General features: G+C 36.3%; 1 protein-coding gene across 7 annotated transcripts in view; it reads left to right on the top strand.

The window, feature by feature from the left end:
* The window catches only part of NEBL (nebulette), a 255,004-nt gene that overhangs the window by 210,392 nt on the left and 20,255 nt on the right, over positions 1-24,357 (top strand). For 4 of the 7 annotated variants that reach the window (XM_071805211.1, XM_071805209.1, XM_071805208.1 and 1 more), the window contains 7 exons: positions 3,094-3,186; positions 3,574-3,667; positions 5,557-5,648; positions 7,606-7,710; positions 8,855-9,026; positions 12,906-12,998; positions 13,958-14,086. In XM_071805211.1, the coding sequence (XP_071661312.1) occupies positions 3,094-3,186; positions 3,574-3,667; positions 5,557-5,648; positions 7,606-7,710; positions 8,855-9,026; positions 12,906-12,998; positions 13,958-14,086 (778 nt within the window). The remainder of the gene's footprint in view (positions 1-3,093; positions 3,187-3,573; positions 3,668-5,556; positions 5,649-7,605; positions 7,711-8,854; positions 9,027-12,905; positions 12,999-13,957; positions 14,087-24,357) is intronic. The other 3 variants (XM_071805210.1, XM_065832831.2, XM_065832832.2) reach the window with 3 other exon arrangements.

Genomic DNA, 24,357 nt, shown 5'->3' with positions numbered 1-24,357 from the left:
ACACCAATTTGACTCCATTAGATTTAAACTTTTTAGGTATAGTTTTCAATTAAAACAGAAGGAGGACAGTTTTAAAACTTTGCTGAGCTACATGAAAATATGGAATGTGAAGCACACCTGCAGTGCAAAAGAACCCAGAACACCAGACCAAAATGACATGCACTGTATAACCAAGCCATACAAAAAAGTCCATTGCATCATGTTCTGAAAGTGATCAAATTCTTCCAGATGATATATATTGTAGACAAAACTGAGAACATTATGTTTTCAAATCCCCAAAACCAAGATGGTGACAGTTGAGATGCTTGAGCTGATCTCACCTGTTTTGATGATGGTTTTGGAAGTAGAAGCCTCCTAAATAGTTGGACTCAATATCTCACAGAACTTTAAAAGCAAACATCAGACTCATGGACTGTGACTGAATCTGAACCAAGAAGCTACAAATACCTAAGAGAATTTAAAAAACACCTTGTTTATATTGAGGGACAGGCAGGACTGGGTACAGCTCTGGGAAGAAGCCTTTTGGAGGAAGAGCATAATTGTGTTTTTGTTTGTTTGAAATCCATGAGGAAACCACTGTGATATGTCAGTCAACACCACAAAGCTGAGGTCTGATTAAAACTCAAGCAATCGACATTTTGAAGCATGTTAAGGACTAGTAGCACTGCCAATTCTTAAGCTTACCTAATAGTCTCTATTAAAAGACCCTTTTTTTCCAATGGTTCAGTACTTCTGCCAGTCCTAAACTGTCTGGACTGAAATTTTCCATTCCTGATCTGTGCTTCAGGCTGCTTTGGTTTTATTTATTAGTTTCAGCCAAATCAGTTTCCAAGTATGAGCTTAGAGAAAAACAAGTTGTTTTGTCTGTGTTAAAAAATTGGCACTGTCCAGAAGTACCATGTCTTGGAGAAGAGAGAAGAAAATTATCTGTTAAGTGACATTTGGTAAAGTGTCATTTGGTAAAGTGGAGAAAAAGAGACCAGTGATGAGGAACTGAAGGTGTAGAAGGGCTTAGTCATGGGCAAAGTGGAGAGGCCAAGTGTGGGGAAAGCTGCCTTCCAGAAGAGCTGAAGCAGAACTCAGGTCATTTAGACTCATCACTTCCTGGCTGTCAGGGTGTGTCTGAGGTACCCTTGGTCAAATATTTTTCCTTTAATGATGGTGTCCATGTAGGTAACAAACTATGATTGTTTTCATGGGTTTGTGCAGTCAATCTAATCAAACCACGAGGCATTTAAGGTGAAGGTGCATGAAAGAATGTAAGTTTGCAGTTTTTTAAATCATGAGAAATTACCTCTTCAAGAGGCACTTTAAGGAGGTATTATTAAGGTCACTATGTCAATACTCAAAAGCAAGAACCTGAATTCAATCCCTGTGTCTAGACCTGATGATCCAATGCTCAAGTATATGGTTTTGATACTTTGCCATGGGGGAGAACCTGGTCTGGTTTTCCCTTTTGCAAAGTACAGTTCAATGTGAATTCTCATCTGAATGCAGGTGCTGTATAATCCTATGTTTTTTGAAATTATGTAGCCAGATTAGCTGTTACTCGTCTGTACTCTCTAGTAAAAATAACGCTTTTCCTTGTCACAATTCCCTTTTTCCCCCATTCGCAGCAAAATTAGTGAATTAGTGTCTGTGAAAATCTGAGATACTTTAGCAAGAAGCAACACAGAAAAGTTCCTGAAGAAATCAGTAATTCTGTCATCAAAGCAGGACCTTAGAGCAGTTAAAAAAACCTGGCATCAGTCATGGTCTGCATGCAAACAACTCACTAAGTAAGAGTCATTGATTATGTGTAATGAATGAGGCAGAATTCTCTTGAGAAAAGCAGCTTTTGGTAACACATAAAGATTATGAAGCACTTGAAAAGAATGAAGTAGTATAAAATATATTAAAAGCTGTATATGGAGCATATTTGTACAAGAGGCAGAACTAAGGTTACATTTAAGTTGTATCAATTTCTCATTTTTGAGTCCTTGATTTTGCAGCCTTAAAATGTGTTTAACAGAAATTTTGTATGCCACATTTATATAAAACTGTACAAATCGATTAATTATGCTGTACTTCTCCTCCCTTGAGTCTTGCTAATGAAAATATTTCTAACTGTTGCACATAACTGCATGCACAATTTTGAATGTTTTTGTAAATTTTGCTGTTTTATTACCATTGTAAAGGAAAAGAAAGCATGCTATATCACTGTAAAGGATGGCATGGTCTGCAAGTATTGTTTGGTTTTTGGTGGCATCAGACATTTGAAAATGAAAGTGCTGAATACTAAAGAAGTATTTAGTAGTATACAGTAAGAAAAAGGCAATGCACAGATTTGTCCAAGATGACCCTTTTGGATAGCATATGGAAAAACAGAAATATGATGTCTTTATTTTTAGTACCACGTCCACTTAGCCTTTCAATTCTTTCTCATTAAGTTGAATCCAGTTTTGGTGCATATTGTGTCTAACTGAAAAAATTCTAGTTCTGTGCTGCTTTCAAATTACGGAGTCTACCATATCCAAACATATTGCTGTTTAGAAGAGATTAAATGTGGAAAAGCAACAGTGAAAATCTGACAGCATCGTCAAAGACATCATCCATCTAAACATTTGTATTGTCCATGATATGTCTATGTGTCTTTTTACAGAACTTGAATTAGACTTCAAAGCCATTCACCTTTTTAAGAACACATCTGTGAAATGTGTAGTTTCTAAAATGGACAGGTAGTCTTCTCTAGCAAGATCATAGCAGGACCAAGTCCTTGTCAGAGTGATGCAGATCTCCAAGTAGTATATGCAGCATCACAATGATCATGTAGATAGTCACCGTCCCATGTGGTGTATATTCTTGCTGTAAGAGTTTTAGGATACTGGTCTTGTTATATGAACTCTCTGGTGCATTGTGTCAAGCAAGATGCATTGGAGACTCCAGCGGCCTGTTTCAGAAATTAAGTGTAACTATTCCTGTTTAGGCCAATAGTGTTGATAGATGTGGTCTGGCTGTGGAGTTTGTGTAAGAGGGAGATTGCAAAATGTTGTGTTTTAGTGCTTGTCTGTATCTTCTTTAAATTGCTAATATTTTGTAATATTTATTGTGCAGATCAAATACAAAGAAGAAATTCAGCATGCAACAGCTATTTCTGATCCACCCGAACTAAGGAGAGTTAAGGAAAACCAGAAGAATATTAGCAATGTGTGCCTCATTTTCAGCGCTTGCACACTTCTCTCTGCTGTGTTGTGTTTGTGCCTCAGTGAATATGTCTGTGGTATTTGTGATAGTTCCTGTTTGTTCACAAGGACTAATTTAATCAATTAATGATAAGATGATTGTTCCTTAACATTGCACTTTGATTAACGTCAATGAGAGTGAAGTATTCCTGTTGAAGTATCCATTGTCTGTGTCTGAAACAGAAGAACTGCAAGAGGGTGAGTACTAAGTATCGTGTAGAAAGATGTGAGTGTTTATTAAGGAATGGTATTTTCCATCCACATGCAGTGTGCTCTCTCATGATGACTAACACACTGTTTTATTTCTGTTACTCCTAAGTCTCTGTGTAATATCTTCTGCCATGCTTGCTAGGTTCAGTACAAAGAACAGCTCTACAAAGCTACGCCTGTGAGTGTCACCCCTGAGATTGAGAGAGTCAAGAGGAATCAAGAGAATGTCAGCATGGGAAGTTGCTCTCATTTAATCCTTTGTATAATTTTGGGGTGTAAAAGATGATTACAAAGTTCTTTCTCCAGAAGCTGTGCCTTTTCTTTAGTTAGGTGTGGGCTCAGTAATGAAAACCCTCTTTTAGGAAGCAATTGTGAAAAGCTGTTGCTTGGTTTGGGAAATGGCATATGAAGCATAACAAATCTAAGTAACGAAATGGCGGAACTGTTTTGAAATGTTACTCTCTGTCTTTGTAAATAATTGGCTACAGTTGTACTCAAACTCCAGCTCTCTTCACTATCTCCTTCTAGTTCCTCAGTAATCTTCCTATCGTAATTCAGTATATATAGCTGACATAACCATTAGAAAGTGATACTGTTTGCAGAAGCACAGGATAGGCTGCCTTCCTACACTGCTGAAGTTGTACCTTGTTAATGAGTCTTCAAGAGACCACCTGTTCTCACTGGGAAGTGCCATCAGCATCCATATTTCATGGGGCTACAAATAGCTACAGTGTTTCCCTGGAGTGTTTTCTGCCGTGTTCCCCAAATTAATTTGGAGTTACAATTTTCAAGAATACTGTCCCTCTAACTTGAATGTATACTATTTATTCCTGGGTTTATATTGATATATCTAGCTTTCCTAAAATGCATGCTCTTCAAAACAACCTGTTTTCCCAAGAGATTTAAGCCAGTCTGTGTAGTTGTTCTACTCACATCATTGTTTACCTTCCAACAGTTTTTGTGCTGTGCAAGTTTCATTGTAAAGATTAAATTATCTTTCAGGTCACTGGAATAGTTTGGGGCTAAGATTCTTTAACTTCAGGCATTTCTAGAAACATTAAGTCTTGAAAAACCATTTTATCTTTACAAATCGAAGTTTGCAAGTTTAATCCATTTGATAGCTTACCATTGTTTTTATAAAATGTTAATTTTTCTGTTGGAATATGTTGATGTGGACAGACTAAAAATGTGTTGTGTAAGAAGACAATTGCTTGAACAATATGTGTGTTAATACCACAGTGCACTGCAGAATTATGAACATCATGTATCAGCACAGTTATCAAGCAAAGCCAAGAGCTTAGTAAAAAAAAAAAAAAAATTTGTATGGAAATGTTTATTTTACATAAAACTGTGTGGATTGACATAAATGATGCAAGAATATCTAATTATTTGCTAAATGTGTACCATATTTGACTTCTCAGTATTTGAGGCCAGGGTTGACTGATTGACCTGTCAATGCCACATCCTATCCTTCATCCTCTTTAGATGCTGATCCATCCTTGAGTGTGCATTTGCTTAATGCATCATTGCTACAGTTTATTTTGTTAAAAATCTATAGAGTGAGCAGTCCTACAGTACATTTAAATAAACACATGGTGAAATTTAGGCAGTTGGATTCAATTGACAGTCATCTGATTTATTGTACCCCCTGTGTTTAGTCACCTTTGAATATATAGGGTACAAAAGTGAGAATATTGATGGTATCCTTATGAAATCTCTGTGTCTGGACAAATATACATTTACAGTGGGCACTGCTGAAATTAAGTGTGTTTTTTTTTTTTTTTTTCATTTTTTCTGCTTGACTTTACTACATTATTTGTATATAACATATTGTATATATAACATATTTTTCTGTGCTGCCAAGGACCAGTGTGGTGAATGTCAAGATGTTGTGTGCATATGTATGTATATATCCACACAAATGCATTAATAAGGAGACTATCCAGAAAGAATTCAAGGTTATGCTTCAAAAATCAAGTTTTATAATCTTTAATGAACTTCAAATGCCTTTTAGCTTTCCAGTTGTTTCTTGGATGACCTTTTAAATCATACATTTTAATGTAATACATTGTGATATTGCTTGAGCTGAAATAGAATGTATCATTTTATTCTGTTAAATAATAGGTTCACTACAGAGAGCAGCCTGGCAAAGCTACTGCTGTGAGTGTCACTCCTGAGATAGAGAGAGTCAAGAAGAATCAAGACAATATCAGCTCGGCAAGTTGTTTGAATCATTTAGATTTTCGGTCATTGTACAAATATAACAAGGATATGCTTTTCCATTTAGACTTGATGTGTCAAATGAATCCAACTGTATCATCCACTGAATGGATTTATTTTATCCTTTGAGTACCTGCACTGCACATATGGGGAACAAAAATATTCAGACTTGCTTGATTATTCTTGCAAAAAAATATAGGGTTGTATTTGCACCAGTATTTTTCAAGAAGAGAGTCAGTAGAAGTTAGTCATTCTTTCAAGAAACTTCATCTCTTGTTACCAAGTTTTAGTTGCTAGATTGCAGGAACAAATTACAGGAAAGAACAAGGGAAATGTGAATATAGCTTTAGTGAAAATTTCATTTCTTCGTGATTCAAAGCATGGAAGCATCTAGTCATCCATTCCACCCTGTCACATGCCACTTATGTTAGAGCTGAGTAGTCCTAAATATTACTAAACTTACTAAGAGTAAAATACTATGGTTTTTTGGCTTTCATGATAATATTTAACATTTTTCTTTTTTTTTCCTTTAAGTACATTCTTATTATGTTCTTGCATATTTACCAAAGTCAATTAATTTTGAGGTGCATAGTTAAAATAAGAGGGAAACTTCCCAACCATTCTAAACTTTAAATAATTTTTTAATTTCTGAAAATTATTTTTTTTTCCAAGAGACTCCTTCACTTTGTTTGTCATGATTTAAAGGGATAAATACTCCTCTATGTTAATGAGCAATAAATGAAAACTGAACTATGTTGGCTGTAATTATTCTGTCAAAAAGATGCCTTATATTCAAAAGAATATGTAGTGAAATATATTTGTTAAGAAAATTTATTGTTTAATTAAGAAAAGTTTGAAGAATACACAGTACAATATATTTCTGTTTCCCTATACACTACTTCAAAGTTACCTAAGAAACATAGACACCAAGACTCATATTTTCATAGGTATGTTGTTGTTAGCTAATATGTAATTTTAAGGACAGTTAGACAATTTCAATATGTGGTTTCTCTCATCACAAACTTATGTTGAAATAGGTTTTGCACAACTGTTTTGAGAAGTAATACTTTGAGTGTGAATGTATAGATAAGTCTAAAATATTTGCTAACACTCAGTACCCAGGTTACAGTGCAATGTAGGAGCTAAGAGAGTCCATTTGTAGAAGAATTCAACCAACTGGAAGAAAAAGTGAGAGTACTCACTCTAGAAACTAGTAGGACCAACTGCTTTTACTGTTTTAGATTTTTTATTTTTAAACAGATAATTAGTCTTACATCTTTACAAGTCTGTGAAATGCCACAAGAGAAGCTAATTAGGATGAATGTGATATAGGAGGTTCTGTACTTACTGAGGCACAAAACACAGAGCCCAAATGTTCTCTTTGAAAACAGCATATTCAGATTTGTCCAAGACATGTTTTGTGCTGCTAGCTACCAAACAGGAGCAAGGAGGCTGCCACAGGACTAATCCGCTCATAAGAGTTGAATTGCTTGGGGACCCAGGGGTTCTCATGCTAAGCCCAACCTGGAAGCAGACTGAGGACAGAATCTAGGTCTGTCTAGGTAATAAGAAGGTAGCTTATCATCAGCCATACAAATATGTTTTAAAGAAATCCAAGTCATAGTGGTGTTTTCTTATTATTTATCTTATTTTTCAGTTGATAAATGAATGATTTCCCTTATGTCATTTAAATGGTCAAGAGTTTCAGCTTTCAGGTAAATACTATTTCTTTGAGTAAGTGATTGATGGAATAAACATGCCCTTTGGCCTCACTGATATACTAGTTCATCTGTGTCCTCCTCTGAAATGAGTCACTAGAAAATGAGTGTAAAGAAAGAAATAAGAAAAATGTTGGGCATTGTGATTTGGAGATGATACTGTGGCATGGTGCGATTCTCACTGTCCTTCCTACTGTAAACAAAACTTCATATGTGCTGTTGTTGCTGTTTTGCAGGTCAAGTACAGCAGTGATCAGAGGCAAATGAAAGGTAGACGTAGTGTGCTGCTAGACACACCTGTGCTAAGGCATGTCAAAGAAACACAAAACAACATCTCAATGGTAGGGTACTTTCTTCCTATAACTAGAGTATACTAAGGAATGGCACTTCCACTGGATTTTGCGTTCCATTAATATAGGTAACTAATGAAACTCTCTGCTCAAGTATGGAAGGAGTATTTTCCTCTTATGCCTATTGAGGGAGTGTTTGCTAACTGCATATGACTGTAATGAACATTTTCAAAATACTAATAAAAAGTTTTCTAACAGTTAAATGTCTGTTCTTTTGTTTGATATATATATTTTTTTAAAGTACACACTTCATTTGAGCATCATACAGTTCGACTGGATTAGGTGACACACTTCACCTTGTGCCTGTGCACGTTCCTGGTTTCTGCGTGACTTTTGTTCTTGGAATGAGTTGTTTTGTGTGCATTTGCTTGAGTGAGAATGTTTGTCAATTAAATTCCTTGATTAAGACTGTTTAAAAAGTAAATATGCATAATCAGGGATACTACCTTTATAACTTTTACTAATATTGGTTTTGTTCCAATGCTTGGTTGTATAAAACTTTCTACCCTAATGTCCTTGGTTTTAATTCCTCCTCCCACCCCGGTCTTTTTTTTTTTTTTTTTTTTCTTTTTTAGAAAGCGAGCTGCTTAGAATAACTGCAATTTTTTTTAGAAATGTATGTGAAAACCCAGCTGGCATATAATAAAACAAAAGAGCAAAAGAGTACCTTTTGTGTGAAACTGTGCATTTATTCAGATTCTCGGTGAATGAAAATACTTGAGTTCTTCAGAACTATAACTGCTGGGACATCTTTTACTGACAGATGTAGTTGTCTATATCAGTAGAGAGCCAGCCTTTCTTAGAGAAGAAGGCAATGAACCAGATGATCTCCTGAGGGCTTTTCCTGTCCTGTGTGACTGTAAGATGATGCTTTGCTGCTTGAGTTGATGCCTAATTCCATGGCAAAGAAAACAAATTCAAAAATGATAATAAAATATCAGGAAATCAAGTTAGGGAGATAAAAAAGACTTGGCCAGCCATCCAGCCTATCTCATGTGTGTAACAATTCTGTTGTAGTGCAAAACCAAAATAATATAAGTGCCTCATAAAACAAACGTATGCATTCCTGCATAAAATAACAATTCGCTGTCAATTGCAGCTTGGGGGAAAATGTAATTCTTTTTTGTTTTCCTAGGTAAAGTACCATGAAGATTTTGAGAAGACAAAGGGCAGAGGCTTCACCCCAGTGGTAGATGATCCTGTAACAGAGCGGGTGCGTAAAAACACCCAAATTGTGAGTGATGCAGCATATAAAGGTGTGCATCCACATATTGTTGAAATGGATAGAAGACCTGGAATAATTGTTGGTAAGTTGTTAAATACTGTTCCTGTTGAAAACACTGTGGGGACGATGAAAGCCTCTGCTTGTATTCTCCATTGTAACCAAGAAGAAGTACTCCCAGATTTAATTTTCACTCTTTTCTCAGTATGAAACTTGCATTAAACTGCTGGTTCAATAGCAGCTGGTAGCGAAGTAATAATGGGAATGAATGGGAGATACATTATCACTTACTCTGTATTTTTTCTTGAAATGTGGATAGTCTTGCCATTACTTTTAGTTTAAATTTTGACTCTTCAAGAAAGACCAAAACATCTACAATAATCTTCATTGTGCACAGAAGAGAGATGATTAAAGCTGTGATTCTCCAAGATTTCAGTGTTTAAATGCTGCAGTCCGGTTTGTGATTTCCCCTTCTGTCAGTCAGCAATTTCTCCAGAGCTACACATTCTCCATTTACCTCTTTAGAATTTCACACAGCTTTCAAAATTTGTCTAGCTGTGACTCATCAGTAACATATTAGGTCTCTGGTAAGCCAAATACCAGATGGCACAAAATAAGACCAAGTGTTCAAGGGGTAGAATACAGACTGGTTTTGTATGTAGATTAAGATGTGATTTGGGATATTAATAATAAACACTATTTCAAAATCAAAATGAATATTTAAAATCTCTTAAAAGTTAGCAAGTCTGCTATGGCAAAGGCAATGGTAATCTGGCATTGTTATTTTTTTCTCCTTTCTTTTTCTTTTGGTGTGTCGTTTTCCTGAGATAACACTCTTCCTTCATAGATAGTAATAATAGCACAGGTTGACTTTAAGTCTGTATCTCAAAAAGTCAGAGAAACTGCAAGTCAAATGGACTAGTCCATTTGACCATCCGTGGTTATATAGTCCATCCTACTGCCTAAAACAAGGTTAACTATATCTATATAATACCTGACAGATACATATCCAGTATTTTCCTTAAAGTCTCTAAATGAGTTCCTGCTGTGGTTTAACCCCAGCTGGCAACTAAGCAACATGCAGCTGCTCGCTCAGTCTCCATCAGATAAAGAAGTATATTTCTTTCCTTTTGTATAGCTGCCTTTTACATGTCTGCAGCTACAGCCTGATGTCAGAAAGGATTTCTCAAAAGCAAATGTTTAGAGGCCTCTACCCAAGGAATGTACTGATGCTTTTAAGACCATGCAAGTCTCAGAGGGTCGCACATTCTGGATCTAAGGAAACAATTTGTTCAGAAAATCATTGTCTTTAGAGACTCAAGAGCTTGAACTCACTTCCATATCTAGAGGTTGTTCAGGCAAAGAGAGCAAGAAAAGCTCCTGCAAAATTGCAGTTTGCAAGATGCTGTTTAATGCACACTCCAACCCCCCTGCTCTGTGCTGCATTGCACGTGTCCTGTAGCGCTGTGTGAGAATAATGAGGGCAATCCTGACTACAATAACTAAAGACTTGCTGACACAAATGGATTAGGATTAAGAACATTGCTGAGATAAATTATTGATCTGTAAGTAACTGAAATACTAGTACTGTTATCACCTTAAAATACTCCAGTATCAAAACACACAGGAATTCTTAACTCCCCATGCCCCCAAACCAGCAAAAATAGTGCAACTATTTAAAGGAAATAGGCCATGACAAACCTCTGAGCCTAATATCCAGTGATATTTCAGCTAATATTTTTTGAGAGTGAACTGCAATTATAATATCTGCTTGTTCAAAAAGAAGGAGTGAGCTCTCTGCTCATGGAATGTCCTTGGCAGCTAGGAAAAAAAAAATCACAGACTGAAAAAAAATCTTTGGCTCTCTTGAGTTTTTTCCTAGCTGATAATAGTTCAGCAAGTTAGGAAAAGTACCTCTGTGTTAGAGTCCATTTGGTTGGTTGTTGTAAAAACTGTAAAAACTTTTTCAAATGCCCAACTGCTAAAATTAATGCCTTTGCTTTAGAAAACAAGCATTAGTTTTAACCATGCTAAAGCCATTCTAAACCTATCAAGATAAGTTAATCTAACTGAGCCTTGATTTGTGACTAAAGAGTCTGCATTATTCTCACATGAGTATAAGGATATTTTAAATTGGCAGAAGTTACCAGGAAGTTAAAACTGATTGGTGCTATAAATTGTCAAGATTCTAATTCTGTGTATGTTATTTCAGATTACAGAGAGAGATTAAGTAAATATGGCTGCTGCACTAATGCTACCATCAAGCTGCACTTATTAAGTTTTTTACTTACAAAGGCGTGATCAAACAGGAGAAGTTGGGCATTCACTTGTTCCCCCACCCCTCTCATGCCTTTCAATTCTCTATGTAGTTGCATAATTTATCACTGTTAGGACTAACACATAGTTTATCAAAAGATTTTTACATTGGCTGTTATTCATCTTGTCAAGAGGGAATTAGCACTGCACCTCACCTTCTGGGAGTTGCAGTAGATAACACATAATGTACATACATTGAATGTATTCTAAAGCCATTGCTTTTCTTTTATTATCTCTGTCTGTTCTTTCCATTGCCTCTAGGCTATTAATAATTCGAAACATGACATATTTTGGGTCCCCACAGTCCTGCTTTACCTACCAATTCATTATTTAGCTTTGTACCACTCAAACCAGCAAAAGGAACAAGTTGGGAAGACAATTTTTTTTTTCTTATTTCCAATGACTTGAGTAAATTTGAAGACAGGTCTGCCTGAGAAGTAAACCACTAGTAAAAAGGTGTGATCTAGTAGATCTGTGCTTCAAGTGATTGTAGTTTATGTGAAGGTTTTATTTTAAACTCATTTGGAGAGACTAAATGATTCTTATGTTTTTAGACATAGTAGATATGTATTGCATATATTAGATTATTATGTGTAGATCAAGAATTTACATTGCAGCTGCTTCTGCATTTGTTATAAGCCTTCTCTTAACCTGTACAATGCTGTAATTATTTGTTGGAGGTTTATTAAAAACATGGTTGAATCTGTATTCATTTTTCTGCTGCGATTATGCCTTGAACTCGGATATTAAATTATTTCCTATGGACTCCTTTTATCTTTCTATATCTGGTTCAGATATGTGAATTCAAGAGATGCTAATAGGTTACTTGTATGAATTAAAGTTGAAGATCTTATGATTACTACTGTTAGGCATTCAAAAATGCTTTCCAATAGTGGAGCAGTGAATCAATAGTAAGTCTGTGTCCCAGGAAACTAAGATATTTGTAAGACAAAGGGAATTACTAGTTAAGTTCAAGAATGGGCTTCATTTTACCCAACTGTAGATGTCTACAATGTAGATTTCTAGAGCTGAATTTGTCACATTAGTCCACTTTTTTGTATGAATTAAGAAAGATGGATACTTTTGAGTTTATATGAATTGAGCAACTTGTAGAAATTTATTTTGGATATGATAAACTATGCCCCTGATTCTGCTTATTAGGCTGACTTGATCTTGACTATATGCAAAGAAGGGCCTGTAGCAGCCCTGTCAGCTATAGAGATGTATACTGCCACTGTCAGCTGCAGCATCTGCATGAAGGAAGGATGCTGTTGCTTGACTGAGGAAATAATCTTGTAGCTCTGATGATTTTGGTTCTGCTAGTGGAGAAGAGATCTGGTATGTGATATTTATTTATTTATTTTCTATTTATTTAAACTTAAGAAAATGCTACAATCATATTTAGAAAAGGAAAACAAAAATGGGGAGAAAAAGATTCCTTAAAATAGTGTTAGTGCTTAAAATGGATGCACTAAGTTCTTTTAAGCGGGAAATTAATGCTTTCCGGTCCTTTCAGGTGAATATAGAGATTTTTGTGTTAATTTCTAGACTAAAGAAATTGTTCACTGATTGTTAAAAACTCATTCCTTTCATGCTTTTACTTCCTTTGTTGTTTGTCTGTCTTATCATTTCTGTACTTTGGGAAAAGATCTTAAAGTTTGGCGCACAGATCCTGGCTCCATCTTCGACATTGATCCTCTGGAGGACAATATTCAGTCTAGGAGTCTACATATGCTTTCTGGTATTGTTTATATCCAGACTTTTCCCCAAAATAGCTTTTCATGTTTATGAAACTAAGCTGATACAGTAAATTTTTAGGTCAATGTGCCAACCATATGTTTTATGTTTTCATATATATATATAACGGCAATATTTTAAAGGAGTGTTTTATAGGAACTTCAGCTGTAATCACATGTGCAGATGAGAAATAGTGAAAGAAATCTTATCCTAAACAAGTTATTCATACCACTTACAAGCAGTCACTTAAAAAACATTGACCTGCTTTGTCCTCACTATAAGTAGAATTTTCAAATAGTTGGATCTTACTGAAATTTCAGATATATAGAAGGTGGCCTATTTATGAAATTGATTAATTTTCTCTGCACATTTTGCTTATATGGCAGACATTATGCCTTGTGCTACTGTTTGCACCACCAGCGTGTTCAGAATTTAAGGGTAGATGGGGAAGAAGGTAAAGTCATGATAGGCAGCAATGTTTTGGTTCCACAAGTTTTGAATTTGTTTTTCCCTTAGAAATATTTATTTTGAATGGTTAATTTTGCACATCTATTTTCTTTGCTACTAATAGTGGAACTTTAAGTATTCTTTCGAATGTCATGCAGCAGTATTTCCACATGCACTTTTATGCGTTCTGGGATGAAAGAACATTTTGATTTTCCACTGCAAATTTTTATATGCTTCATCTTCATTCTTTTTTTCCCCTAGCATCTCAATCCTACCTTCTGTTTCTGCTGTTCTTTTAAAGCAGAGAACAAGCTTAGTTGTATCTATTTTGAAGCAACTATTTGAACTAATGGTACTCAAAATGGATAAAAAATTGTAAACAATTCACTTTTCTCTGATTTTAATGCCATCAGTGTATGAATGTCAGTGTTAGCAGTGTTGGGGTTGTTCTCATTCCTCATCTTTGCACTTCAATCATCTATTCACTGTGATAATTTTTTCTTTCTACCTTTGTAGAAAGAGCAAGTCGTTACAGTAAACAGTATTTACATTCTACCGGTTTGGGAGATTACAAATCAGATGGCTCTGAGACGAACCCTACCTTTTCTTACTGCAGTGAGATAACAAGGCCATCAGACGAAGGAGGTACCCCTCATTCCCACCTTTTCCACTAATGACACTATCACAGTGTGTTGAGACCTCACAGACCTGTATTGACTCTGTATCCTTGTATAGCCATAAATCGTTAGAAATTTTGTAAGCCATTGCCTGATTAAGGAAGCAAAGGAAAATCTCAAGACTGCACAGTTTCTTGCATGCCATATTGTTTTCTTCATATTCTCTTTCACCACTTTGGTAACACTGTCAGCCCAAAATCCCTGCTAACTCCTATTTACAGTGCTTATGAGAAAGTGTGTTGTGTTTTTGCAAAGTCTACATGAACCTGATCTTTTTTTTTTTTTTTTTTCTCTTGAAAGATACAATGTAAGTGAAAAATACACCTCTGAACAGAAAAAAAAAATATCCTGTGTTTTTTGGCAAGCAAATCAAGCATATCATACTGTTTTAGTAAATGAAGTATTACTTCACAAATTAAACTGTGCAGGTGCTTGTGGCTCCCTGTTTTGATTTCAAAAAATCAAAAAGTTTATCAACTGCCAACTTTCTCCCATATGAAAATTTTCTTATACTCTCAGCAGTTTGGTAACTAGGGTTAATATTCAGCTAGGAAGCTTATTTAGTCTGATATTGATTACATGATTAATATTAGAATACTTTGATGAACCTGCATCCTCAGGTACAAAACCACATCTTGCATCTGTTTGATACATTAGATTAGAACAAAATTTATTATAATGATAAATAAGGGTCCAGCCATCCTAGTGGCATTACCGTGTGTACCAGACTTGACTGATGAATTGTAAGTATTCAGAAACTTTATATTTTAAATATGCATATTTAAAACAAATAGTGTTTTCTGCTTCTCAGTTGTGAAAGAACATGCACTGAAAAGGTTATCCAAAGGGTTACTAATTTTTTAGAAGGTTTTAGAGTAAAGGTATTGCTACCATTTAGTTGCCTGCATCCTTGAATTACCCATGCTTTTAGAAGATTTTAAGACATCTTAATTGTAGACTGTGCTTGTTTGTGTTCTCCCACTCACCAGAGTAATATGTCATTATAGTGGCCAGTGTTTAGGGAATCTGCATTCTGTTAGGTGCTGTGTAAATAAATACAAGCAGTTCTGGTTAAGAACAGGTGAGGAAAAAGTGTTCAGACTGAAGAACTACCTCTGAACAGAGAAAGAAACACATCTTTGACAGAACTGGAATCCATTATATCAGGTCTGTCCATCTTTATTTGGTATTTCACCTGTATTCCCAATTCTTTTAATAGATAATAGCAATAATGCACGTCATGCTGGGTTTTATGTCTCTTCATGTGATAATTCAAAGTGGGTTTCGCTGTCCAGTGCATATTGTCTCTCTGTATCTGTTCTGATCTTTTTTTGGCTCTATTTAAAGCCATTTTAACATTGCTTTGCCAGCTTGATTTGATTGTTAACAGATATTTTTTATTACTTGCCATACTGAGAATAGGAAATGGGCTTTATTTTGACAGTTGTTTTAGTACTAGCCAGCCTGCTTTTTGTGTCTCTATTTGAATCTGTTGTTGTGGTGATGGGTTGAATAGATCCTTGCCAAGATCAACATATTTTAGCAAGATACCGTTTCCGCTTTTGACCCAGCTGGCTAGTCAGGGTTTGAGCGCATGCAGACAGTTCCCAGTGCTGGGAGAAATTAATGCCAGAGCTAAGTAATTTGACATAATCCTAATGATCTACAAGAAAATGCCATTTTTGTGAACACACTGAGAAAAAAACAGTGGAAGAAAGCATCCTTTGTCAAAAATACCAATCTTTTTCATGGCAACATCCAATGTAAAATGTCCTTTAGCACACAGCCACAAAGTGAGTTTTGCCTTGACCTTTGTACGCTGTCCCTCATGGCACATCATAGTAAATGAGTACCAAATCCATTTTGCTGAGATTTCATGGCTGTGTCTCATGGCATTTGTACTTTTAGATCTGTCAGTGTTTCTCACAGGTAATTGTTCAATCTGATGGTGTGCCAACATGAAAGATAGTTGGAGACCTGTGACCAACTTTACAGCCTCTAAGTGTCTTTGACCTTGTCTCATAATCTTTCAGATATTTCTACCTTGTTCACTTGCTAATTTATTCTAGATACATTTACTGATATTTGACACTAAATTCAAGTCTTCCACTGCCACTGCTGATCGAATTGTTCCTCAACCACCTCTCCCAGCCCTTAGCTGGGTCCCTGGCTTCGTACTAGATGTCAAAGGCTTATCCAGATCTAAATAACTCTCATCTTTGGGGAATTTCAGTAAAAACATCACAGGGAGGCTACTTATGTTGTTCACTAGAAGTACTTACTTCTTCCCATTTGATTCCCTGACCATTATTTTAGATGACAAGGTTGAGCTGAGCCAAGTGTGCCCTCCAGGGAGCTTTCCCAACAAAATCAGTAGACTGTTGCATGATGTAAGTTCAGGAAAATTCCTGTACTCCCTTCTAGACTACTGCAGGTAAAACTGGATAGGAAACAATTTTTAATGCTTTCCAGCAAGCCTGATGTATGTGATGAACTTTCATTTTTATGTTCTTTTTGAAATTAATTTTCAGATTTGTCTGTCCTTTTTGCAGATTCTCTCTGTTAGTGTTTTTCATGACTTTATTACTTCATGGTATCACTGAATTTTTTTGCCATAGTGCACAGAAGGTGTTGCACCAGAGTGTCACAGTCCACAGCTTTGTAATTAATTACTGCCCTAGCGAAAATTTCCTTTTTACCTGCAAGCAATTTTGTAGTACTTCCCAGAAACAGTTGGGTGCCACATTAGTTCCTGCAAAATTCCCAGCTGTTTTTCAAGTAGTCATTTTCAGCTTGGCTAAAGAGGAACAGAAGCTAACAATTTCTCTCTTTCAGTTGTGCTTGTAGCACTGGTGTTACAACTTCTCAGACATGGAGTTATTAATTCATCTTTGGAAAAGGTTTTCAGATTATTTTAATCAGACGGAGAATGTGAGATATAGGGATGTCAGATTTATTTTTGGTTATAGACAGACCAAACAGTTCCTTCTTCACAGAACGCTGTGGGGAAAAAAAAAAAGCAACAAGAGACAGTTTCTTTGCTTTCAGTTCAGGTCTTTTTAGACAGCTTTGTGTCTGACAAACTTCTCAACTGTTTTTTGGGGGGTTTTCTTTGGAAACAATTTTTCTGTCTCTCCTGATTTTCTGTGAAGTCTTACACACTGTTTTTCTCCCAGTTCTTTCAACACTCACTGTCTTGCTCCTCTTCCTCTCCTACAAGTAAGGTCTTATTAATTCCCATTCAGGTACTAGGATGATCTGGTTCATGTGGCTCAACACCTGTTCCACCCTTACATTATATTGGACAGTTGTATTTGTATTTCAACCATCTACTCCATGAAGAAAATTAGTTGCTTTTACATGTAACTCTCATTTACTTATAATTAGGGAGATTTCGGTGTCCAGTGACAGAAATGAACAGAGGTATCAACTAATTGGACTTGTATTCACTGTCTCTACAGTTTCTCAGAAGTTGTACTAAACTGCATGTTTTTATAAATATATGTTCTCCTATTTCAAAATCTCCATGTAAAATTAATTTACCATCTTTTGCTAGTAACTTCAGTAAATGAAAATAGCCTTGAGCACACACCCTCATGCCTCAAGACTGTTTTGTTCAGTTTCATTCCCCCAAAGGCAAGAGTGAAAATGCTTGCAAGTAGCACAAATTCACAATATTTGAGTTTTTTGGTGTTTGTTTTTGTTTTTTTTTCTTTTGTTTGTTTGTTTGTTTGTTTTAAGGCTTGTTGTTTTAGAACACTTTCTGTGTATATTCTGCTCAGTAGTTCGATCTCTGGAGGTTGAGATGGGAAAAGGGCTTTTTAATACTAGAGTGTTGATATGTGGTACGATGTAAGATATGGAAATGAATTTGTGTTGTATGATCCAGTGCCAGTCACAAAAACAAAGCTCAGTTGCTCAAAGCCATGTGTGTGCAGGTGTGGACAAAGAGTGGCATGATAAAGTGAAGGCTGCAAGTTAGCCTTTAAGGTTAATTAATATTTTTATTCAGACCCATTGTTTGTAGCAAGCAAAGAAACAAAATACTACAACCAGAGGAAATTCTGTTTTAGGATTAAAATGTCAAACAATGTCAATCTTTCAGAGCATAGAAACCTGTCCTTAAGGGAGCCGATCTTGTGTTTGCAGGGGTCACTCAGCTACTACTGGAACAAATTCCAGGCTTTACCATGGTGGCAGGGAAGTGACTGCACATTCGTGCACTGCTGAAACAGAGTGTCCCGATAGCTTACCAGATGACAGCAGATGAGCCATGGCTCTGCTACTAGGGGCACTGCTTTTGTCACTTGTGTTTTGCATCGATCTTTGACTCTTTTTGAGATGAAGAATTCCTCTTAGTGTGTTTGGAATGAGAAGACCAATCTGCACTGAAAATATCACTGTTATTCTCATTTCACTGTTATTTATTCATTCTCTCTGTCAATCTCTGTCTCTTATTGTGCAACAATTTGTGTGCACACTTTGTTTTCATTATACTTCAGTGACAATATTTTCCTTAGTTTTCTTCCTTCTGTTTTAGTTACCAAAGTCCTTTTATGCTGCTTTCCTTCAATCCTGTTTCAACTGCAGAATGTTTCCATTTAACTTTAAAATATTCTTCCTTCTCTCAGTTTTTACTTTAATTATTTTTCACTTCATCTTTGTGGGGCTTTCTGTTTAGCTGTCTTCTGTTTTTCATTGATTTGAATCAACAGGATTTTTTCAATGTTACCAAGTTTTACTTTCAGTCTGAAGGTTTCTACTTCAAAATGATCTCAATGAACATCCAGCAACACATTAACTTTTTTTTTTTTCCCCTGATACATCATTTTTTTTAATTTTTAGTTGAAACCTTTGGTTTCCTCTCCTTTTGCTTTTGACATTCTGCTTTTTGTCTTCTATTTACTCTTAATTTCCAGTTTAATTGATGTGCATCAGCATGTATGTTCATTTTTCCTTACCATATTTTTCAGTGTATTAAAGTGTCCATTTATTTTAAATTTTGTATAGTCTGTAGGTGGAAAAAAGTCAGAGGTGAGTATCAGTTTCTTTCAGTCATGGATATATTGTTGCTTTGATGGGAAAAAAAAGACTTTTTGGTTATTTTCCAGTCATCATCTTATTTTCTTAAAACCCATATAGAAGTCAGGCTGTAGGAGACAGAAATCAGGTTCGCTGTAGTCCTGAAAGCTCATATTACATAGGAAACTTTAGTGGATATTAGGACAGAATTTTCAAGTGCCTTTTGTTGCATTTTAAAAATGAGTGCTAAAATTTAATGTATTTCGTTAGAGCCAGTGTGTTACTGATTGGCTGCATGTTCACTGTTTACACTTGTCTCCTCCAGCCTAAATTCTTGAGATTCAGTTTACCTGCTGCCATCAGACAAGTAATGAGAGTTAACATAGAGAGACCTTGACCTGAGGTTTAGGGTCTTCCTTTCTTCATTCTGATGAAAAGGGTCTGCCACTAACACCCGATCTCTCACTTTGCCTTTGGCTGGGAAGCTTCTTTCTTTTACTCCCACTGGCAATCCAAATACACAAATTTCAACAAACCATGAAATTCCACTTATATCTTGATATTCTCTTAATTTTTGGTATCAACCTTAAAAGTAACCTGTAGGTTGCTATGAGAAAACTGAAAATTTGTATCAGATACTTCAGTAATACCTAACGATTGGTCATTTGAGTAAAGATTAGTGCAAACAACCTTTGAGGAATGAACATGGCAAATGGGCATGCTGGCAATTTGACTCCGAAGTCTGTGAAGACTGCAGAACACACAGTACTGAAGTGTCTTCCTCTGGGATATGGATACTTCAAGTTTTGAAGTCTTTATATAGCTTGGAGTGGAAGTTAAGTTCAATGAGAAAGAGTAAGTCCTTTCATCTCTCTCCCTAGTGGCGTGTCCTCCTTGTGTGATATGAGTCTTCTGAAGAAGAAAGGCTCCAGACTAGCTGAGCCTGCTCCTCTACCTTTCTCCAAACTCCAGGGGTTATCGTTCTCATTTTCCTCACTGAGTCAGGAGTATTTTGTAGGCCATTAAAAGTAGTTGTTTGAACTGCAGTGTGAACGCAGCCCTGCAAAGACCAAATGTAGGCCTGTTATTGTGTATCACTGGCAACAGCCTCACACTGTGTATCAGCTCATGGAGAGGGCTTTTGTTCCTCAGCCTGACACTGATGTTCTAAACGTTGATTTCAGGGATGTCTCCTCCTGTCCCCCTAGCACACACCAGTATCTGTGGCTCTGCATGTGAAAGGTTTGTTCGTAGGATTTGCATGAGCCTTTGGCACCCACCCATATGTACCGCAGAAAATCCCAGAGCAAGGAACTGTGCTGCTGCTTCTGCTCCTGGTTAGTCTGGTTGGAAGACACACAAGTCAGGTGAAATTGACAAAAACCTCTTCATTTTGCATGCTGGAATTGCAGAGATGCTCTCTGGTATGTGGGACAAGGAATATACTTTTGTTGGGACAGTGGTAATACTCTTCTTTTGTGCCAATAGATGGAAAAAGATGAAAGAAACCAGAATTTGTTTTTCTTCCTTACTCCATCTTTCCCATAATTTGTTATAAAAAAATCTTCTCATTTTGAGAATGGGAAAAATCACCATTAGTAAAAACAAGACAAAGGAAAAAAGAAGGAATAATACCTGGCTGCTCTTTCTATTGTAGTATAAAGATCTGTTTTCCTTCTCCAGGTGCAGCTGGTAGGAACACAGGGCAGAAATCCTTCACTCCTCTTCGTATTCATATTCCGTTGCTAAGCACTGTCATTTTAAGGTCGTCAAGTAGAATGACACAGCAGTTATATTTTCTTTGCTGGCAGCCAAGGAAGAATAGTTCTTTTATACTAGGTAACTGAACTCTGTTTCCATAACGTTCCCTGGAGTCCAGTAATCAAACACGGCATTTGGAGGGAGAGAGGAACTGTAGATTTCACAGGAAGAACCATGGGCTATTCTGGGATTCTTGTCCCCTTTCAAGTGTATCAGTCGGCTGCACTGTCACAGAAGGCTGAACACATCAAAACAACGCTCTGTGTATTCCCTCTTGGTGAGTGTCACATCCACACTTCTCTTATCCACCAGACTCTTACATCTGTTTCTGACTATTTTTTATTTCGGACTAGATGGTGCTTTGGTTTTCCTTCTTTGACATGCAAGTCCCCAGCAGGTTTGCCAACCTGAAAGCTAATGCATGGAAAAACATCTTCTTCCACTCAACAGTGTCATGGTGCTTTTCCATCTTGGTAATCAGATGATTTTTGTTCTGAAGTATATAATGTATGAATGATTGCAGTCAAACAATAAATACATCACTCATAAATGTCTGGTAGTATTTTTGAACTTGGCTAAATACTTCTCTGCAAATGTGAGGCAGGCACAAATGCCTGGTACCTATCTGATGCCACAAATTATTTATCATGAACAGTTGGAGAACTTACATTCCTTCAAAACTAGTGACTCCTGGCCTTTCATTTCCAGATGGATTTTTGCTGAAATGATAGTTTCCTTTGTGAAGTGTTGCTGCAACCACACCATTCAGGCAGCAACACAGACCTCTCTCCCTTCTGAAAACTGCACCTTTCATTTGAAAGAGGTGTATATGACTTTTTCAGTTTCTGCCTCATCTTTTTCAGATTACTGATGTTCAAAAGGGCATAATTTTTCTGATTAAAAATAATGACATTACAGATAGAGGGATTTTTGAAAACAGTGGGAGATTTCCTGGTGTTAGAAAGGTGACACCTTTTCACATGTAAATTTGAGGTGAGAAGGAAAGCTAGAAGCCAGGTTAGCTGTGAGAGTTAAGATTTCAGTTAGAAACAGGGTTGGTGTCTTTCTTATACGTGTGCTAACGTCTGGATAAGTTTCCATGAAAAGAAGATTTCTGATTGCTTAATATAACTTGGTGTCCTCTGAAAAAAAAAAAAAAATATAAGTCTTTTAAGCCGTGTAAGTCTAGGAATCCAGAATGGAAATGGGACCACATTTATGCACTAGCTTAAGCATTACAAAATCTCTGTCCTAGTCTGGACTATCAGACTTTTAGTATTGTCTGCTGAGTAATTTGTTAACATACATCATGACAGAAATTAGTCCATAAAATTAGATTTCATTCTCTTCCGCTACAAAGAGGCATGAAGTATCTGTAAACCTTATTTTTTAATGTAAAACTTGAAACTTCATATAGCACTCTGAGGGCTAAGTTAACTTTTGATTAAGGTTTGATTTAGGACTCTAGGAATAAAACTAAATATCTCACATTTCTTGTAATACCTTAAGATATAAATTGTGATTCGTATGAAAGTACATTTCCATTTAGTGTGTATTCACTGAGTTAATGTTCCAGGGAGAGCTTTACATTTAACACTTCCAAAATATTTTTGCTTAAATTCCCTCTGCCCGTCTTTGATTCTCATGCTTCTCTCCCACACCCTTGACATCTGGCAGCATCAAAATCAATTCCCACATGTCCAGGTGGAGGAGAATCCAGAAGAGACCCCATTTTCAATTTCTGTAGCATGACAGTAGTTCAAGGGATCCTTCTGTTTTTCTTGCCAGCTGTCTGAGTTTGATATTCCCTTTTGCTTTAAACAGTTAGTGAGCAGAAGGTAGAAGGGAAATTTCCAGGTGACTTAACAGTTGGAAGTATTAATGGCTCCCTTGGCGAACAATTTTTTTCAGTTGTTCAATGTGGTCCCCTAGAACAACTTTTGATACACTTCAGAGGATTTTGTATCCAGCAGACAATAAGTATCATTAGGAATATAATGCACAGTCACGTACTTGATCCTGCTTGATGCTATCCTTCCAACATTGCTCAGGTTAGTTATACCCACTAAACAAATAAACAGCTGCACACAAATCAAAGCACAGCTTCCATGAGAACTTGCATTTAATGTAAATGGGCAACAGTTGGTGTTCAATAAGTGTAAGTGGGTTCAAATTGTAACTTAAGGCATGTGGGTAATGTAACATGTTAACATAACCTTTGTTTTACTAACTCTTTCTGTCTGTGAGGAAGCCTAGAGCATAAACCTGCCTATTCACAATTTGAGAAGGAATTGCAGCTTCTTGTGGTACACCGTGGCCCCACTGGGACTGGGGATACCTCCGGCTGCCTTTCAGATATTTTGTGCCATCATGAATAAAAGAATGTGGTGCAGTGGGCGAGGAAAGGAAAGGCATATTGTGCTCTGTTTTCTCAGCTGAGGCATGCTGCAGCTTAGGTGGAATGTCAGCCAAAAAAAGTCAGCTGGCAGTAAGGTTTGTTTGTCAGTGATACCAAATCTTGAATGCAGTTCATATTCAGAACTCCAGAGCAGGATGCCCTGTGATTTGATTTGTCCCACTTACAGTATCAGTAGGGGAAAGGGGGATATGTGTAAGTATTATGATACACTACTTACTAATAGGTACATAGGCTAAACTCTTTGGACTGTATGGTTACCACTGAAGACTAATTCCAAAATAACACTCATAGCAGTTTCTGCTGTAATCAATATCAAATGAATGGAGCCACTCCTTTTGTATTTGAACTGCTAGAACAATTCCTAAGACATAATATAATGTAGAACATATATGTGGAAATACATGCATTAGAGGCTGTAGAGATGAGTTGAAGACCTTGTGTTTTAGAAACTGTAGTAAAAAAATATTATTTTTACAATCCAGGTAGGTCAGTGGTTCTGACAAAGCAAAACCAACCAACCAAGCTCCTCCCCACTCCCATAGCATCTGTATAGAATATGCTCCAAGTATAAAATCTGTTGTCTTCTAGTCCCAGTTAGTAATTCTTTTGTCCTTAAATTGCAGTAGAGTATTGAATGTATTAACTCTGCTTTTGTGAGGAAAATGAATGAATTAAACATCTAGAAAACATTTTGTAGTTATATATTAAAAACTTTTTTTTTTTGTCAGTTGCAGTACATTTAACTAGTTTAGAATATTCTGTGTTTATCATTATAACCCTAAGGTGAAAAATAGGACTCAAGTTTTAGGGTTAGAAGCCAAGCATTTGAGGTAGTTTTATTTTTACAGTGCTGTAGTAAGAACTGATCAGTAGGATGTGGAAGGGGGATAGATGATTTGTATTTTAAGTGAATTAAATTATAAGTAAAATAGATTGTTGTAACTGCCCATAAAATTCTAAATGTCAGATATGGAACTCATACAGTTTTTAAAATCCCAAACTTCATGGAAATTGGATGAAGACAATAACTGTTGTCA

The sequence above is a fragment of the Patagioenas fasciata genome, chromosome 2 (assembly GCF_037038585.1).
Source record: "Patagioenas fasciata isolate bPatFas1 chromosome 2, bPatFas1.hap1, whole genome shotgun sequence".
NCBI classification, from domain to species: Eukaryota; Metazoa; Chordata; class Aves; order Columbiformes; family Columbidae; genus Patagioenas; species Patagioenas fasciata.
This window is presented reverse-complemented; position numbering and strand designations above follow the sequence as displayed.